The sequence below is a fragment of the Aulostomus chinensis genome, chromosome 20, assembly GCF_037954235.1.
Source record: "Aulostomus chinensis isolate RoL2024-O1b breed Wild chromosome 20, RoL_Achi_v1.0, whole genome shotgun sequence".
In the NCBI taxonomy this organism is placed as follows: Eukaryota; Metazoa; Chordata; class Actinopteri; order Syngnathiformes; family Aulostomidae; genus Aulostomus; species Aulostomus chinensis.
The window spans coordinates 3,525,371-3,543,250 of record NC_141339.1 but is presented as its reverse complement, the minus strand read 5'-3'; the positions used below and the strand labels follow the sequence as shown (position 1 = coordinate 3,543,250).

Below are 17,880 nucleotides of genomic sequence, written 5' to 3'. Positions count from 1 at the left end.
GAAGTAAAGATTTGTAGTTCTTTGAGATTCATTCGCGTGACAGTCGTCCTAAAATAAAACCGTTCATCCCAACATCATTTTTTGTCGAAATGTAGCTCCATGCATGCATCTACATGCACCTGTCAATCACAAATACGTTTTTGTCCTCGTAGCGGCTCATAAAATTTTAAAGTGCTGGTCATCAAACGCTGTACAGCGACACACGGTGATTTACCAGCCTGGACAGTGTTTCCAAGGCATAGAGCAACAAGTGATCATTTGTGTGTCCCTAACCCTGCGTATGATGGAAGGAAACTGATCACCACATTTGCTAACAACCAAAAATGTGTCCAGCGGTTGTAGAGGACGTCTACGTCGCTGAGCTGATGGTGGAAAGTAACGTCACGCTGGATTCCGAGTCCATCCTCTCAGTTCTGAGTACGCCCAGCATCCAAGTGACCAACTCTCTGGGGGTTTCCCACATGGTGACCTTCACACACAAAGAAGTGATTGCAGGTATTTCTGATGCGCTCTACTCCTCCGGGGTGGATCGCTTAAATGTGTGGGTGCCATCTCAGCAGGCTACCAGTGGGTGAAACAACCAGGATTTCAGCTATAAAAACAACAACATTCCTGAGCAGTAGTGGTGTTTGTGTCTGTAGAGTGCACGATGGTGTCGGATGAACTCTCTTGCACCTGTTCTGCCGGTTACACGTGGAGCAACGAGGTGTGTTACAGCACGCTCACCTGCTGCAGCGAAATGACGTGCACACATAACGTGTTGGACATGAACCCTCTCTGCATTCCCAAAGTCCAAGGTAGGACACTGCAAGACTGTTTTTTTTTTTACTTTTGTGACATTTAAAAGAAATCTCAATTTTTATGTCAGCACTGTGACCTCACAGCAAGAAGGTTGTGGGTGGAGCCCCGGCTGGAGCACGGGGTCTTTCTGTGTGGAGTCTCCATGTTCTCCCTGTTCCTGCTGGGTTCTCTCTGGTACTCCAGCTTCCTCCACAGTCCAAAGACATCAAGAGGAGACGAAGTTAATCCAGACTCTAAATTGACCGTAGGCGTGGCTGGGAGAGCCAATGGTTGATCCATACTCAAACCCGCAGCTTTCTTGGTGTGAGGCGACGGTGCTAACCGCTGCACCGCCCATGTGGTTGATGGAAACCCTGTAGACTGTGTGTGTGCAGGCCGTCAGGTCTGGATGAACAGCTCAAAGCAGCTCCAGACTTGGTTTGTCATGACTCTGACTGCCGGCTCAAACAGCAGGTTTACAGCACCAAAAGTGTACATTTATTTATCGATTACTCATCCCTGCACGTATTTAATCGATTAAGAATGACTTTTTTTACCTGCATGACCTCATAGTGAATCTAAATTTCAAAAAATGACAATGAAACTACACAAAAACAACCCTAAAACACATCGCCCTTTCCCATCGATCCTCTTCTTGGACTGCACTGATGGATGTGTACATGTTGCACACAAACATCAAGTCCTATCAGCATCCAGTCACTGCCTGTGTGGAGCGGAGGCTGACATCACTTCAGTGTGTTAACAGTATTTTTCCAACTCAGTTGACATCAGTGGGATGGTGACACTCGCTGCAGGCACTTGGGATGATGACAAAACTAAACAGGTACATCTGACTTTCATCTCAAAACACAATCTAATCCAGCATAAACCTGCAGGTGTCGATGACTGAGGCTCTAAACTGAACGTTCATTATTTAATATTTTCTCTTTTTCAAGATTGAAACTGCCCTCCGTGACCTGAACGGCTTTGGGAACCTGTCCATTACAGATCTGAGGTATCGTAATCCTTTATTTGTTGATTTTTGTTTTATTCTTTGGAAGAACAGCCAGTGAGACGGAACTATGAAGCCCAGGAAGTTTACTGCAGGCATTTTTTTCATTCAAATTGATTATTTTCAAATTGCCAAAAGCAAAATGAACCCAGAGTTCAAGGCCTCTGTGTAAAACTGCAGGCATCTCCAGTGGACTCTTGTAATCTGAGACTGTCACGGGAGGAAAGGTGTCAAATGTCTCCCAGTACAAAACACGTAGGGTTAGAGAGTGTGTGTGTGTGTGTGCGTGCATGTGTCTGTGTCTGATTGTGTATGTGTCTGTACTTGTCTGTCTGTGTGTGTGTGTGTTTGTGTGTGTCTGATTGTGTATGTGTCTCTACTTGTCTGTGTTTGTGTGTGTGTGTGTGTGTGTGTCTGTGTCTGATTGTGTGTGTCTCTACTTGCCTGAGTGTCTGCATGTTTGTGTCAGTATTAACCCTTGACCCATCTCACACTAGCAAGGGAGAGAGAGAGCTGTGATGTGATAAAGCAAGGAAGATGCTAACAGATTATTTTTAGTGCAAATTTATGGAATATGGCATGTTTTCAAAACCAATTATGTGATAAACTTCAGATAAGTGTTTTTTTTTCCCCTGGTCCACACACACACACACACACACACACACACACACACACACACAAACCTCTAGACACTTGATGTAGTGATGATTTGATCAACTGAAAAAAAAGCTATATTGGTCACAGCCACCGGCTCAATTTTACAGAAAGGTTTCACAGCATAAAAAACAAAAAACTGTGACAGCGATCAACATCCTTCCATCCATCCATGTTCTACCTCTTATCCTGTTAAGGGTTGTAGGGGGGTGGAGCCTATCCCAGCACATAGAGACAGACAACCATTGGCTCTCCCAGCCACAGTCTCAATCTAGAGTCTGGATTAACCTGGTCCCCAGCGGTCAACAGTCTGAAAAATCTCACATCCCTGTTATTACCTGACACCACAAACGTTGTGATCTCGACTGTTTATTTGACGCTGATGTCCCGTTCCTCAGGCTCGGCGACAGCGTTGCTGACTTTGAGGCAAATTTCAGCGTCAAATTTGACACTGTCAGACTTCAGAGTGTCATGACATCCCTGGAGGCCAGTCTGGATGCTGTCGTTCTGGTCAGCACTGACGGTCAGTGACAACGTCTGCTGGGATCACCAGCACTAATTCTCCAGTCACAGCTCAAAGCAACACTTTGTCATGTGTCTTACCTGACAAGTGACAGTTGGCCTTTTGTATGTGAAGCAGCAGGCTTTCCAGGGGAACTATTTGCTGTACAATGAGACGAACTCCACTTTGAGCATTTCTGTCATTTCTGTATTCAATAAAGAATTTTCCTTCCTGGCACATCCCAGCTGGCGCTGGCCAACCCCCACTGGCAAAGCAGCCTCATGGTCTTTGTTTGACACTCGGCTCTTTCAGAGACCATCGTCTCCGTTTTGAAACTCTATGAACTTAAGTAATACGATTTGTTTTTTTTAAATAATGAAAGCTTGGCTATGCTACCAAGAAGGAACACGTATGCTGTAAACCTGTTTTGTTGATCACACGTCATTGACTCGACAGGTGCCTGCCAATAGAAACAATAAATACGATTTTATTTTGCTTCATGTCAAATAAATTACACAACTGTTTGATAAACTTATGAACCAACTTTAGAGAAATGTAATACTATCCCCCAGAATGCCTTTTGCTTATCATAAATCCCTCCTTTCATTCTCCTGTCATTGACTCTGCAGTCTTTACACTTTGAGCGCCCTCTGCTGGCAGACGTAGGATTGACATGTGTTACTGTGGGCTGTGCCTGTGCCTCCACAATGACTCGTCGTGCTGCGTCCGAATTGCAAAGTAGGTCGTAGGCTGTCTGAAACCACAACTGGCGCGAGTAGCGACCTACTTCGCAACCTAAATTCCAGCCTAAACACGCCCACATTGTAGATCGGTTCAGGTGCATCCTACGGAACTACCTATGGCCCACAATGCACCGCGGACTTCTTCTTCGTCCCCTAAAAACTTGTGGAGGCGCAAGCCAAGTTTGCGCCACCGACAGTCTCCCATTCTTATGCAACACCAACATTTATAGTCATTGATGACTAAAGGTGTGTTCATGTTCTTACTACTAGAGAATGAGTGAAAGGTGCGTTCAGAGTGGAGTGCAGTACGACAGTCAGGCCAGCAGGTGGGGACTTTCGTTGGTGCAGTTTACCTATTTGCGGTGTCGGTGCTCTGCCAGCAGAGGTCGCGCTTCACCACCAATTTCGAGGGGGTGTGAATGATGCCGCCGTGTTTAGGCTGTAGAAGGAGGCTGCAGTGGAAGGACGTAGCAGTAGGACGTAGGTTGCCACTTGGCAGTTCGGACGCAGCATCAGTCACTGTTGTGTTCTGTCCACACAGGACTGGTCGCCATCCAGGCGCCACAGTCTGAAGTGTGCTACCTGTCTGTCCCGACACTAACATGCACCTTCGAGGAGGCGACCGATGACGCTGGCTGGAGCATCATCAAGAACGACGAGCGCGTAGGACTCGGCAGCGGCACCATCGTGCAACTGAACCACAGTTGCGCTACGCAGGATTACAAGTCCTGCACTGTCGTCACAATGCAGCAGGTGACGGGGGTTTTTGCAGGTAAGTACAGAGGTTTCATGTTGACAAGTCTGCAATCATTCAAGTCAAAGTCTGGTTCTATTTCAGCTGATCCCAGGTCTGTTTAACTGAGTGTAGGATCTTGGTCGGTAGAGGTCAGGGGTCTCATCTCAGAGAGCAAAGATGATAACAGCAGAAGTCGTGTTGGGTTGTGGACTTTAAAGATCAAATAACTTTGAATTATGCTGTTTCTTTTAGCAAGATAGGAAAACTCGTTTTATTTGTCCCAACTTTCTTGGTTCGTGTGTGTCAAGTTCAAAACTTGTAAACGAAAATATAATCTGTGAATCGAGTGCTGTGGGGACGAAGTATTTTTGTAGTCCAACTCTGATGTTCCCCCCCCCCCCCCCCCCCGTGATTTCCCTCAACCAGAGTCAACGTTTCTGCACATAACAACATTGCAAAACTTGAAATATTTGCTTTTCAAACTCGTCTTAGACTCAAAGTCCGATTCAGAGGAGACTCGAAAGGAGGAACTATGGATGATCGTGACAAAACAAAAAACTGCGTCGGTTATTAAGGCTTCAGTTCTGACTTTCTTGGTTCAGCACTTGCATCTGTTACAGCCTTCAAATCGTAGACCCGTCCACTCTGGTTCCAGGTCCTTCTGGGTTTCTACATCAATGCTGAACCTCTGAAGACTTCATTAAAACATCCTTTAAACATGAAGCTCTTCAATATTAACAGCTGGTCTGAGCCTAAACGCTCCTCACCCTCTTGTGTTTCATCATCTGTGGGTCGTCCACGTGTTTCCTGCAGGCACGTATGAATGCAGCTTCACCATCGGGTCGGTCACACATACAGCCAGAGCCCAGTTGAAAGTGGCACTCCTGCCTGATGAGATCTCCATGACGGTCCAGCCTCTTACTGTGGACTGCTCAGACATGCCGATGACTGGAAGCATTACAGTAGACGTCACTGCCACCATCCAAAACACCAGTGAGAGTTTTGTGGTCTGGTGGAGTTACAGGAGTGAAGTGATGGAGAATCTAGTTAACACGTGTAAGAGCAACCCCAACACCACACACCACTGGAAAATGTCCGACCACAAACTTGTTCCTGGAACGTATATGCGTCTTTCTTTTCAGCGTCTGAGAATTACCTGCTCTACAAATTCAAAGCTTCTATCAGTTGCCAGAAAACCCCAGAAGCACAATATGTCACGGTCACCTTTAAAAACACCAAGCATCAAGAGAAAAGCGCTCATCTGGACATCCCAGTAATTTATGGTACCTGTTTTCTTTGAGTGTAGCGCGCTTGATTTTCCTCCATGTCTTTTCTGCCATCAACTTGTTCTTTTTCTCCAAGCCGGTGACCCATTTTGCGCCGAGGAAACCCTAGAAGGCGACTTGTGGCCCAAAGCCCCGGCTGGAAGCACAGTTGTTATTCAGACGTGCCCCGAGGGCACGCGTGGCTACAAGGCCCGCACCTGTGACGGCACCACCTGGATGTCCGTCTTCTCCTACTGCGTCAACCAGCAGCTGATGGGAATCCTAACTACGTCTGACGTAAGTGCGGCTTTACACTTCCGAACACTAAATTCAATTAACCTTTCTGATTTGTTTGAGCTGCCCACTTGGAAATCATCAAGATCCTGCGTTGATGTGACCATAAAATTGAGAATGTTTTAAAATGTCTGTAACTCGCTAGAGTGAGGTTCCAGCTGCAGTCGCTAGTTTCTCAACTGCTGTCAGATAATAAAAGAATACAAATTTAGTGCATTACTGTCGGCTAAGCTCTCATCCGTCCAAATATTAATGAAAACATAATGGATGGCATGAAATAAAGCTGAAATAACTGAGAGTTAACGAATATCCCTCTGATCTGTAGCTTCAGCATAACTCACGAGAGCTAGCTTGCTAGCATCCCTCACACAACTCAAACATTTTTTGTTCTGAAATATCATGCCATCATCAGCAGAAACGTGATTCATTCGTCTTTTATGTTTCAATTTTCAAACAGTCTTTAGGAAACAGCCCAAAATCCACAACTGTTAAATAACGCGTCACGAAAAATCAGGCTATGTCATCCCAGTTGAGAGGCTGGAGTCTGTTTGGCTTCTCTGTGTCACTCAGTAGCACTTTTCTGATGAGTTCTCAGCTAATATGTGCGCAGCTTTAGCTCTGATCAGAACTCATTTGAAAACAACATCAAAGTACGCGTAGAAGAGGAGAGGCAGGGTTTTGTCCACACTGAGGGTCCACTGTTGTAGAACACATGCGTGACTCAAGCAGTTCTTATTTCTGCCAATAAAAAAACAACTTTTTGTTGGATGTGAAAACTTCAAATTCTTTGGATCAAATGGAATGTTATTCCCTTATCTGGATGCCATGAACGTATCTGCTGGCGTTGGCACGCTGTTGCGTGGAAATACGATTGTTTTTTGTCCATTGCAGAACTTCCTGAAGGGAGTAGACGCCACCCTGACGGTGGCCTTGGCGATATTTGAGGGCCTTAAGAACAGTTCCACATTGTTTTCAGTCTCATTTGACACTACGGCTGACATTGCTGCCTCAATCCAAGTTCTAAAGACGATGTCCGAAGCGTCTGAAAATATGGTTTTGCCGAGCGATGTCTTACCGGTAAGCCCTTGTCAGTTACTTATTAATATTCAATCACTGAAACATGCAGAGATGAGCCTCTATCGACTCGAGTGCACCCATTGCCAAGGAAGTCTGAGGTATATGAAATGAATGTAGTCATTCAGGTGTCAGTCGTGGTGAGTTCTGGGTGAATATTCCCATACCAGCACCACAGCACTGATTTGTTCTTCGCTCTGTTTCAGGATCTCATCAGCGCGGCCAGTAATGTGCTGAACGAGACCTGGGCTCATGTCAACACCTCTGTTATCCAGCAGATGTCATCAGGTTACCTTCAGTCTCTGGAAGGTCTGGTGCGGAACATTAAAGTCAACAGGAGCAACGAAGAGGGAGTAAACAGCCAAAACGTGGACCTGAAATTCTGCTCAGGGACCGACTGTAACTTGTCGGTGTTTGACATCAATGTCAATCTGAACAAGACTTCTGGGGTCATGAAAACTGTTGGCGTGAAAAATCTGATGGATAAATTAAGAAACAACTACCACGAAATGGAGCACAGCAGCCTTTTACTGTCAGTCACGCTGGAAGACTGCAATGATTCCCAGTTAGGAATTACTCTGGAGTTTCCCAAGGAAAAGCTGAACTACACGAATCCTTTCTGTGTCTTCTGGAACACCACAGGAGGAGAGTGGTCAGATGAAGGATGCCTTGTCCAAATGGCTGATGAAAACCATACGGTGTGCAAGTGTGACCACCTGACGTCATTCTCTGTCCTCATGTCTGGGGATGACGCGTCTGACGACACGCTGGACTTGATTACCAACGTGGGTCTGGGTTTGTCCGTCTGCTCTCTGCTGATTTTCCTCACCGTTGAGTTTCTGGTTTGGTCGGCTGTGGTCAAGACAAACCTTTCACACTTCCGTCACACAGCCATGGTGAACATCGCCATGTTCCTCTTGCTTGCTGACATCAGTTTCCTGGCTTCCACCTCTCCAGAGATTCTTTCTGACACCAGCTGCTTCGTCTTGGCCGTGTGCAAGCACCTGTTTTTCATGGCCATGTTCTGCTGGATGCTGGTCATGAGCGTCATGCTCGTCCACCAGCTCATCTTTGTCTTCAGCCCACTGAGGAAAAGAGTCTTCATGTTCCTCTCCAGCATCGTAGGATACCTTTGCCCAGTCCTGATCGTGGGATGCAGCTATGTGTACTGCAAATACACAAGCAAGCCTTACCACGACACCGCAACATGTTGGCTTGTTTTTGAAAAACTCCTGCATGGCTCCATACATGCGTTCCTCCTTCCGGTGGGAACCATTACGTTTGCAAATCTCTTTTCCATGTTGGTGGTCATTGTTACTCTGGTGAAGACTTCGGTCCCCGACAGCAGCAAGGCAGATGACAAGGAGACGGCCAAGGGCATCCTTAAGGTGGTTCTGGTTCTGACGCCCGTCTTCGGAGTAACGTGGGTGATCGGCTTCTTCCTGCTCATACTGGACAAAGGCCATCCCATGCTCACTGTCACCAGCTACGCTTTCACGATACTCAATTCTTTCCAGGTAATGTTCATACCAGAGTGTTGAAAGCAGGGATGCACCAATCCTTCTTTCTTGCGTACCTCGACATTTCTGTTCCAGTGTTACCAGCGTGAACTTTTCCTCACTGCCTGGATTTGATTAAAATGATTGTTTACAGCAGGCAGAAGGGAGCCATCAAAGCCCCCTGAGCACTCACGGAGAGCCTAAGATATTCTAGAAATATGAGATAAATCTCCTTTGATCGACAAATGAATTCTAGTTTTATTTTGTGAATCTCTAATCTGTAAGAGAACATTCTTAACAAAAGTTGGAATACTGACTCTATTCAACAGGTATTTGTGTGTGAAAGGTTAAAGAAATGCTCCCGATGCCTCTTGTTTGCTCGTTGCAAGTTTCAGTCAGAAAGAAACGACCTGGTTTTCTTACAGAAGTTTTGTACAGTCGATTCATTGAAACCTGCTCCATTGCTGTTTTGCAGGGAGTTTTTATTTTGCTGACAGGATGTTTTGCAGAGCAGAAGGTGAGTTTATCATGTCTTGAATTTAATAATAATAATAATAATAATAATACTAGTACTCCAACAATGCATTCATTCCTGTCAGGTCCACAGACCTACAAAAAAAACAACAACCAGGCACCGACTGTAATTGACCTTTTTATATATTTCATTCACGAACTGACAAGTGTGAAGCTAATTTGTGTGCGTTCCTATGAGCAGGTTCGGGAGGAGCTGCTTCATCTCATCATGGTGGGTTTAATATTCAGACGCAAATCTGGAGTTACGCTGTGAAGTGAAGCTCATGCTCAACCTCTCATGTCTGCGTTCGCTCCGCCAGGCCAAAACTAAAGGAAAGAGTGACAGCACGAAGAACTTCACATCAACCACCTACACAAAAGACAAGTGAAGACAGAGGGCAGTGGAAGTGTGGAAGAGTTCCTGTGAGTTACAAGAGGCGCGGCGCTCGTTGTGGTGACGATGAACTGGGTGGTCCATACGTTTGTACTTTTAATGATTCTTCCCTGCAGCGTTCTGTTGACTAGAAGATTACATTCAAACATCCGACTGGTCGCTGGATGAGTTGTTCGAGAACTTGGTTTTCCCTGCATCTAAATATGTCCTGTAGCATCGTTTCAGGTCCGATCAGTGGCATTTCCAGTCGGCCATAAGGGAGCTGTTTAATTACAGCCCCCACGGACGTTTGCTTGTGTTATTTGGATTTCAACTCTGTCCCCGGAGGGAGGCACCCCTGCTGTAACCTTCCCCCCGTTATTGGTCTGTGTGATTCATGAATTATCTTTGTGCAGAACAGGAACCTTTGATTCGCTGGTGTGTGAATGTGAGTCGGTCATCTCTCCATTTCGCACTGGGAAGAGTAAAAAAGGAAACTGCAGCTCACACGTGCGGTTGTAGCGCCTGCTGCCACATCGGTCCTACGCAGCTGTGACATCGCTGTCTCGGATCATTTTTTCCTTATGAAATGCTGTCATAATGACAGGATGTTGGGTCGTGTGGATTGGATTAAAAACCACTGCTATGAGCAGTAGTGGCACCTTGACTGAGACACATTCTATGAAATCATGCTCCAGTAATGTTGTGTATGTAATAAGAATGTAATTACAGTTCATGCGTAGCTTTAAATACCTTTTTGTCCTCTGAAGAGCAGACGCTGCTTTGATTCCTGTGCTCTTGCAATGAGAACTCAACTACTGTGTAAATGTAATCTAGATACCTCAAGCGCTTCATTGTTGTGTTCCTGTGCTGCGCACCCAGAATGTACCTGGTAACTGCATAAACATGACACACATTTTGTAAGAAAGTACACTGACTTGGTTTCATCTTTTCCTCTGTGGTGAACCTTCATTTTACTCTGTTTGACGCAATCTGCGCTTTTATGTAGCATTAAATATTTTAGAAGTATGAGAAAGTGCAATCCAAAAGTAAGATTTTAATACAAGAATTACATACGTTTACATACAGTTACTTTTATTTTACAAGTATAGTTTTGACTCACAGAAATACTGAGGGGGGGGGGGGTCCCACATTTGAATTCACAGCTGCTTCTACTTCATCAAAATAGTTTTAATTTTAAAAGTGAACCTTTTATTTCTATTCAGGTCTGAGATTAGATCTGGGAGACAGGGGTGCCTCCTGGTTCAGATTAAATATGTTTGACACACCACCATGGGTTGTAGTCCAAATTTTATGACAAGACTACAAATACTAGCACTGGTCCTGAGTACTGGCATTGGTTAGCGTTCTGCTGTCCGTCACTGGGCTCTCTTGATGACAGTGAATACGGCCAGTGTCAAGACGACAATCCCAGCAGCGCCACCCACCAGAATACCCATGATGCTCCTGTCCACATTCACTTGCTCACACCTCTTCCCGGTGTAGAAGGTGGTCTGGCTTGATGCACATCTGAAAAGTAGAATCACCCATCAGTTATTAATTGCCTTGGCTTGTACGTACCTGTCGCCAAGGCAGAGGTGGTGGAAGCCTCACCCTGGTCTTGAACCCAGGTCCAGGTCCACAGAGTACCAAAAATTACTCAGTGACAGAGTGCAAATTTCAACGGTGGTGACAGCACTATGTCACAGTACTGCCTCCCTCAGGAAGTCTGCTTGTGCACTGAACGCATCCTCAACCTCAAATCTGAAATCCTAGGGTGTCCCACACATTCCTATCTCTCACCTCACATACTGGGCTTTTGGCTTTTACTGGGCCACTTCTGGCAGAATAGAATTCAAAATTCTCCTTCTAACATACAAAGTTCTCAACAATCAGGCACCTTCATACCTGACAGAGCTCCTAGTCCCTTATTATCCAGCTAGAACCCTTCGCTCCCAGGATGCAGGGTTACTGGTGGTTCCTAGAGTCTCTAAAAGTAGAATGGGAGTCAGAGCCTTCAGCCGTCAGTGCTGGAGGAGGCTGCAGACCTGAAGAGGCTCAAGCTGCCACCCGTAGCTCCACCTGCTCACGTCTCCATCTGTCCATCAGTCCCTTCCCTTTCTCTCTCTCTTTATCTCTGTCCCACTCTTTCCTTCTGCATAAATGTCTTCCTCCATTATCTGTCTTTGTCTCTGCCCCACTCTCCTGCTCTCTTTCCGCTCAACCGGTCAAAGCAGAAGGCCGTCCCCACTGATCCTGGATCTGCGCCACGTTCCTGCCTGGTAAAGGAAGGGTTTCGGCACCGTTGTTGCAGGACTTGACTTGACTTCTGACACCATAGAAGGCAGAGGGCAGTCACCCCACCCTGGTCTTAAATCTGGGTCCATATGATCACTGACCGCAACGCCACAGAGCCAGGCCCACGAGGGCATTGAGCGCTGGTGCACTCCGTCACAGTTCCACACAAACACAATCCTCCAGCGATTCAGATCAATTGGTTGTGTTGAATAAAAACAGCAAACCGCTCACAGAATAATTAAAAAAAACTAATTCCAGCTGGTTGCCCAAAGTTGGCATCTCTCAATCACGCTCGTCCTTGCAAATTGACATGTGCTGTACCCCCAGGTAACACACCTGCATGAGGCTTCCCCTTCTCTCTCCACACACACCCCTCCATTAATACAAGGGTTGGGCTGACAAGGGCTGGCAGCTCGTGCTTCTCTGTGTTTTGGGTCCGCTGGTCTTATTTTCTCCTCCATGTTGAGTGGCTTCTCATCTGGGATGTGATTTACTGGTGCTGCGGGTTTGACGGGCACCTCGCTGTGGACCAGGTGGGTCAAGTCTAATGAAGAAACAGCAGTTGAATACTCATGTAAGATATTGACTAGAGACTTGTTACGAATCAGACAAGTAAATCGAGATGAAGGAACGTGAACCATTGAACTCAGCAGTAATTATAAGATCATCGTTCTTGATGAAGCTCCTCCGGTGCAGTTGCTTGTGAGACATGAAGGTGACCCAGCCTCGGTCTGGACCATGGTAGCACTGACAAGCGGGGTCCCACACGGCTCCTGACGTGGCTGTTGGCTTGTTCCAGTGGGGATCCGAGTCTGACCAGGAAAAAAGAACATAAACGGTGTGATTGCTGAGAATGATAAAATGACACATTTGGAGCTAAAAGGAAAAAAGCTCTATGTTATGTTCCACTTATTCATGTTCAGAGTTGAGAGGAAATCATAAATGTGTTGTTCAAATTGTCTGTACAGCACAATAATGGGTTCTTTATTATTCACTGACTCCACATGACACAATCAATGTGCTCCTGGAAGAGAAACAGAGCTTTGTGAGGTGAAAACCACAAAAAGTAGCACCGTACCCTCAGTACATGGTAAAAACAACCAAAGCTCCTAAAAATAGTTGAAATAACCATGAGTTCCTCTCGCGATATTTCATCCAGAATGTGTATGTTGCCTTTTAAGAGGTTCAAAAAAGCGCAAATGATTTGGTTTAAATGAACTGTTTTTAGCTCAAACAAAAGTTTGCGGGTTGCTGAGCATACAGCTGGATACAGACGATGTGGGTTGCACTGAACAATGTGCTTGAGAGTTTCTAATCAGACATATTGAAGCCCTTTAGCTGGTGTTAGCGGCCAGGCGCCATTAGCTTCAAGCTAAATATTCATGTCTGGCTCTTTCTGCTTTCACGAGTCACAAAGAAGCAAAGTAGGAGGGAAAAAAATATCTTTGCATGATCAGGAACCTGACCTGTGAGTACTTGAAAAGGCAAAAATACATGTTTTGGGTGAACTATTGCTTTGGAGTTTTATTTTGTGGTGATGTCTGTTAAAATCACAGACAGTGCTACAGAGATGATGCCAGAGATTTGTGCCTCTGTACCGTGAAAGCATCATGTCTTTGGATGCCTGTCCGTCTCAAGGAACGTCCCAAATTAGGCACAAATGCCAATTAAAAGCTGAGGAGTTTGGCGGTCAAAGGTCAAGGTCACTGCTGCCTAAACGAAACGATATCTCAGGCCTTTTACTTCACATATGCACAGAGCAGAGGCATGCAACTGCAATGCAGTATTTCTGTAACCTCTGGGTCTAGAGTCACTGTCAAAGAACAGTGTGTCTGATGCAAAGTAAAACCTACACATTAGGATCTGCAGCTAGCTTCACACCGACATGCCACTCGCTAGCATACCTTGTCTGCTTCAGTGGCTACATGCGATGTGTACTTGGCCAGCTGTACCTGTGGTGAAGCTCCTGGTTGAGGACATCCTCATTTTAACATCGGGGTCCTGGTCCATGGCAACAATGGTCACCTGTCTGTTTTTGGCTGGCCACTCCAGCACTCCATCATTTTCGCCGCTGCAGAGGTGCATGCGCACGCCAATGTAGTTGGGGAAATCCAGACTTCCATTTGGGTAAACAGTGATCCCGAATGAGTAGCCCTCCATGTTGTAGAAGCACTCGCTTTTTACCGGAGTGCCAGCTGGGGTGGTGGCGAGGAGGTTGGTGAAGTTTCGGATTTGCCAAACGGCACTGGGGCAAACAGTCTCACTAAGAGTGATGTCATCAAGTAATATGGCGCCCGTGGAGTTGGATGATGCTCTGATGCCCTGGAAGAAATAGCGGAACTTCTTTGACACCTTGAGAGTTACGTGGGCTATTTTCCAGACATCGTCTCCGTCTCCTGGAGAGAGAAAAAAAAACATTCGGGCTATTGAGTGATTTAGTTTTTGACTGTACCCGACTCAGTACTGAAAGTTATGGTACTAATGAGTCTTACAGCCATTCAATAAACTCAAGCTCTCCCTGATAGCAGAAGAATATACAACTAAATTTGTCCTCTGTATCTGACCTATCCTGTACCCTCAGACAGCCGCCATGGGAGGGGCAAGGGAACCAACTCCAGATCTTTGTCTTGGTCTTGGGCAGCCATAGTTTCACATCCTGTTTTCTCCTGACAACCGCATGTTGACACACTTTGAATGTATACTGACTAAATGAGCATACCTGTGAAGGTGTGTATCTTCCTGGCACTGTGAACCGTCCCAGTCCCATCATCAGTCCTGACCCATATCACCAGTTTGTCCCCAGCTGCTCCACTCATCTTGTAGAAGAACTGCAAGCACTGCTCGTCCCTCTTGGGATAGAGGATACGTGACTCCAGCAAGGCGCTGTTTCCAACTTCACCTGTCGACGTGTTAAACTTCATGAAGTAGCCAGAATCTAAAAAGAGAAGCAGCCGTCAGTGCACTTGTTGCATTGGCAATGCAGCTCCAGATTAATGCACCATACAAGCTCTCCACAGAGAATGAATGGGACTCGAAGGCCAAGAGGGGTTGCCCCAGTGCAGCTGGACTGGAAGCTTCAATGGCAGAAATACAGAATAATGTACAGAGAGCTGAGCAAAGGTGGTGTCCTTGGTGTTGGATATCATCAGTTTAATTCAGACACAAATAAATAACTCATTTGTAAACACTGTGTACATTCACGGAAAATGGCCGCCCTGGTTAATAATCCGGTCTAAGTGACACCATTTGAATGTGTGAAGCCTCTTTTTTTTTTTTTTTTTCAAAATATTTTAGAATATAATCCACAAAATTCTCACCTCTGCAGCGTCCTGCAAGAGTCTGATCCGTTTCATCAGGACTACTCAGAACGTGGACCCAGTCTGCATTATCCCCCTCATTCTGGATCATTCCACAGATGTTGACCTGCTCAAAGGAGCACTGGTCGAGGAGAGTCAGGGTGTTGGCTGCGAAGGGACAGGAGACGACAGTCAACCGACAAAGCTTAAAGCACGATCATCACCTTGGTCAGGATATACTGGACCAGGAATGCACCCACGGTTATATTTGATATTCAACTTGAGCATAACTTGAGTAACTGCCGCAGTACTGGCAGGTCTAAATTACCATTAATTATTCTAAACAATGTACTTTCATCATTTAGAAGTGAAGCCGTAAAGACAGTAAACTGTTTCCCAGTTGTTCCCGCAAACGTTTCACAAGATGTCTTTGAGGGTTTGTAAAATGGATGGTTTTGGTTCTTTTGCTGTTGTTGGTGGTCCCTTTTTCATTAGCTCCATGCTACGGCTACGTGTGTGGCTGTTTTTGTGTTCTAAACTCACAAAGAACTAATGCAGGATGGGGAAAAAAACACCTTCATGAGCTCAAGACAGCTATTTGATGGTACTTCAAAGGTAAAGTACACTTTAGGATGAAGTATTGTTTTAATGTTGCATTTTTGTTTTTGAATCCCCGATTACAGGCCAGAGAGCACGCGGTGGATGTTGGACATATCTCAGCCGACCTGGAACAGTTAAGAATCATGGTTTCAGTCTTTGTGCTCACCACAGTTGTACATGCGGTTGACCCTGATGATGTCGACGGCGCTGAAGTCCAGCCGCTGGCCGATGATCTCGTTAAAGACTGGAATGCTGGTGGTGATTGTGGGGACAGTTTCATTCTTGTTGAAGGACAGCGGCCTGTAGTGCATGATGGACTCATAATCATACGGCGTATTCAGATCTGTGATGAAGTCGTCCTTGTATTTATTGAAGTTGTGCTCCATCCCTGTGCGAGAGAGTCACAGTATCAGTACTACATACACATCACTCTACTATTACATTTCATGTGTGCTTGTGGAAGCTGGTTTTCGATTTTTATTATTTTAGTCAAAAGTCTAACAAGGAATCAGGCTGAGGCAGAGGACCAACAACCACCAGCTGTTTGAGGCCTGGTACATTCGAGTACCTTTACTGACTGCAGTATTTCAACTTTCATCAAGCCACAGTGCAAAACTAGAGTGTTTTATGACTGAAACGCCATCAAGCGTTATTTTGTCGTATCTTGATGTCAGTTGAGCAAATCTATGAATGAGAGTTCATAAAACTGAACTTAACTTCGGAGTTTTTATCAGTGCCAGCTTTTGTTTGAACAAACTCCAGCTGTGAGCCGACATCAGCAGAAGGTCCTTTTAGTTTTTGGTTAAGGTGTTCAGCTCGTTTGTTTCAGCCTTTTTCAATATAAACAGGTGAGTTACTGAATTTAAAACTGACACCTGTGATGTTTTGCTTGTCAAACTCTCAATGGTTGGGCGTGGTTTGTGTGAAATCCTGGCTACAGCTCTGAAAAATCCCAGGATAAAGAAGTGTGACCCACCTTCCTCAATCTGGTCCCACCAGATCTTGACATAGTCGTCTCTATCAGACCGGGACTGTTCGTGGTAAAAGCCAAGAGCGTGCAGGAGCTCATGCTGAACAATGGCCTTGGTGTCACACCTGGCTCCAATGGACACATTCTGGCCTGTTTTGAAGTCTCCAACAAATGACCAACATCTGGATTGACAGCATGGAAACACCAACTGTTACCAACCCAAGTTGTTTTTTTCGTTTGTGTTGAGTGTTAAGTGGCATTTAAACTCATCAGCAGTTTATAACGTGCAGCGGCGGAGATCCTTCCTGAGACGAGCTGCAGCTCACCCGTCGAGCTTCGTGAAGGAGATGTAGCTGGCTTCGCCCTCATACGGCTTGAAGTCCACGCAGGATCTCAGACGGTATTCCTCCAAAGCCTGGAGGATCACGCCTTTAGCGTTGAGCACTAGAGTGATGCAAGTGAAAAGGTAAGTATTGCGTCTTGGTCAGATTGGTAGAAATGCCTTCTATTGTGCTCAGCGTACCGAGAGAATCCGTTAAGATGTAGGGTATCGGAAATGTCCATCTTTTTGTCTGATCAAGGATCGCATTTCTGCTGTGCTGCAAGACGCATTGACAGTGTTGAGGAAATGGTTTTGATTTACATAAATCTCTGTCTCTCTGACTATGTGTACTCACGTCAACAGCAATGTCTCCCTCTAACAGACGGCTCAGGCCTAAACATTTCAAACACATCTTCAGTTTGTATGGATATCATTGAGGAAGACCTGGCAGTGAGGTGGACGGTGACTTTACCTCTGTTGATCTCTGGAATGTCGTCCCTTAGTTCACCAGCATCTACATTATCAACTGGAAGAGAGATGTTTGCTGTGAGGGGTTGGAAAAAGCTAACACACTGTGAACCGTAAAGTAAACGAGAACAAACCAGTAGGTGTCGGGACAGCCTGCACCTGGAACACAAACACAGTTTCCACTTGAAAGCTTCCTCCGAGACCTTTTGTCAGTGCAACATTTCAATAAAAAAATATAAGTGCATCAATTTCTTTGTAAAATGTTCTACCCCCAAAATCCCAAACGCGACAACCAGAGCGGCGATCCTCATCGCGCTGTCTCCAGACCCCATCTTGTTCTCCAGGCAGAAACGTGTTGTTCTGTCATGCTAAAGACCGACAGCAGCTGGAGGGGAACTTTGATCACTTTAATGGTGTCTAATGAGTAACCGACGAGTCACACGTGGCCGGACTCGCTCTTCACATTGCGCCAGCTGCTCTG

General features: G+C 45.7%; 2 protein-coding genes across 2 annotated transcripts; one reads left to right on the top strand and one right to left on the bottom strand.

Moving 5' to 3' along the window:
* Nucleotides 1-323: 323 nt before the first annotated feature.
* adgrf3b (adhesion G protein-coupled receptor F3b) lies at nucleotides 324-10,320 on the top strand. Its single transcript, XM_086190475.1, has 14 exons — nucleotides 324-495; nucleotides 642-797; nucleotides 1,563-1,624; nucleotides 1,737-1,795; nucleotides 2,845-2,969; nucleotides 4,233-4,463; nucleotides 5,241-5,483; nucleotides 5,570-5,710; nucleotides 5,790-5,989; nucleotides 6,878-7,063; nucleotides 7,267-8,577; nucleotides 9,035-9,076; nucleotides 9,275-9,304; nucleotides 9,393-10,320. Exons 1-14 carry the CDS (start codon nucleotides 324-326, stop codon nucleotides 9,459-9,461), a joined length of 3,027 nt encoding a protein of 1,008 aa, XP_086046601.1. The 3' UTR covers nucleotides 9,462-10,320.
* A 489-nt stretch (nucleotides 10,321-10,809) lies between these two features.
* mep1a.2 (meprin A, alpha (PABA peptide hydrolase), tandem duplicate 2) lies at nucleotides 10,810-17,748 on the bottom strand. The gene is made up of 14 exons (XM_086188809.1): nucleotides 17,669-17,748; nucleotides 17,534-17,558; nucleotides 17,404-17,457; nucleotides 17,287-17,324; nucleotides 17,133-17,208; nucleotides 16,936-17,053; nucleotides 16,616-16,791; nucleotides 15,806-16,027; nucleotides 15,061-15,207; nucleotides 14,463-14,678; nucleotides 13,696-14,139; nucleotides 12,382-12,555; nucleotides 12,080-12,287; nucleotides 10,810-10,975 (listed from the first exon to the last, which is right to left on the bottom strand). The coding sequence occupies exons 1-14, from the start codon at nucleotides 17,729-17,731 to the stop codon at nucleotides 10,825-10,827; spliced, it is 2,112 nt and encodes a 703-aa protein (XP_086044935.1). The 5' UTR covers nucleotides 17,732-17,748; the 3' UTR covers nucleotides 10,810-10,824.
* Between the last annotated feature and the right edge of the window lie 132 nt (nucleotides 17,749-17,880).